Source organism: Hyperolius riggenbachi, chromosome 8, assembly GCF_040937935.1.
Source record: "Hyperolius riggenbachi isolate aHypRig1 chromosome 8, aHypRig1.pri, whole genome shotgun sequence".
NCBI classification, from domain to species: domain Eukaryota; kingdom Metazoa; phylum Chordata; class Amphibia; order Anura; family Hyperoliidae; genus Hyperolius; species Hyperolius riggenbachi.
Window position 1 is genome coordinate 294,890,550 of NC_090653.1, and position 1,551 is coordinate 294,892,100.

General features: G+C 47.5%; 1 protein-coding gene across 1 annotated transcript in view; it reads right to left on the bottom strand.

The window, feature by feature from the left end:
* Positions 1-389: 389 nt before the first annotated feature.
* The window catches only part of LOC137527510 (collagen alpha-1(V) chain-like), a 276,687-nt gene continuing 275,525 nt past the window's right edge, over positions 390-1,551 (bottom strand). Inside the window, exon 10 of the mRNA XM_068248028.1 lies at positions 390-473. Coding sequence (XP_068104129.1) covers positions 390-473 — 84 coding nt within the window. The remainder of the gene's footprint in view (positions 474-1,551) is intronic.

Consider the following 1,551-nt stretch of genomic DNA (forward strand, 5'->3'; position numbering starts at 1 on the left):
GTGCTGTATAGCCTGCATGTGTACGTGGCTGTGCTGTATAGCTTACATGTGTACGTGGCTGCACTCTTTAGCATGCATGTGTACGTGGCTGCACTCTTTAGCATGCATGTGTACGTGGCTGTGCTGTATAGCCTGCATGTGTACGTGGCTGCACTCTGTAGCCTGTGTGTGTACGTGGCTGTGTTGTATGGCCTACACCACAGAGATTTACATTGGTGCCTGTGGCTGCGCCTGTACTATGCATGGTGGGTTAGGGTTAGGCATGGTTTGGGGTGCTGGACATCCATAGAGGATGGGGTCAGGTTAGGAAAAAAGTTTTACAAACATACAAACTAGTGGACTATACAGCCTAATTTCACCAATATTTTATTAGCAGCTATTCCCGGCGCTCATGCGCCCTTTTTACACGTTTGCCTCACCGGTGATCCGCCTCTTCCGCTTAACCCCGGCATGCCCGGCGGCCCCCGGCTCCTCTGAAAAGATAAAGAGTCGTGTCAATGCCTCAGAAGGCTCTGTGTGAAATAATAAATACATAAACATTATATTATAATCCAGAGGCAAGAGATACAGAGATGACCCAGGAGATGATAACATTGCTGCCTTGCATGCAGATATAATACAAATTGTATGCAGCTGGGGATTGGGTAAATCACAATCAGCAGCAGTGGCGTAGCAATAGGGGGTGCAAAGGTAGCGGCCGCATTGGGGCCCTTGGGATAGAGGGGCCCCTGTTCTGATAATAATCACTTCTATAGCTGATTTGAATAGTGGTAATCAGTAACACACAGTTCCCACCCCCCTTCTTGCACCTCTGACACTGGGGCTCTCGTTGATTGGTTTTGGTGTGTTGTAACAATTGTTATCTGTAGCATGCTGGGGGGAGGGGGGGCACAGATGAACTTGCACTGGGGCCCATGGCTTCTTAGCTACGCCACTGATCAGCAGGATGTGCCTTCCCCCGAGTTCCAGGCTGCATACAATTTGCATATATTTGCATACATTTGCAGAAGGATTTGCTCCTGATATAGACCATGGCTTGCGTTCGGTCGAGCTGCAGGCTGGCAATTTATCCAGCAACGCACGTATCTCCACACATTTCCTCCACAACTGTCTAGGCGGAGCTTTGGTTGCACCACAAGTCCCAGCATGCACTGCAGGCTACAGACGTGTGAGCCGGGCAGCCAATACTGTCAGCACACGTTTCTAATACATCAAAGAACTAAAAACTTTTTCAGAACTTTTTTAAGTAGTCTCATGGTGGTAAAATCGGGAAATCGTTGGCCAATCAAAACTGAATGTGTGTGCCGGGCTTAAAGAGGCACAAAACGCTGCAAAATGTATATTTTCACCTCCACCTTTCACTTTCTATGTAGCTGTCACTTGCAGTGGGCATTATAAGCTACCAATCCTGAACTGCTTACTGGCATGTTTTGGACTAGTCCATTGTCTCCTGGGGGATTCTCAGGATTTATGACAGCATTCCTTGAATGTCAGTGGTACAGTTCAGCTGGCAGAATAGGAAACAATGAAAATAAATTTTGAGAATCCCAC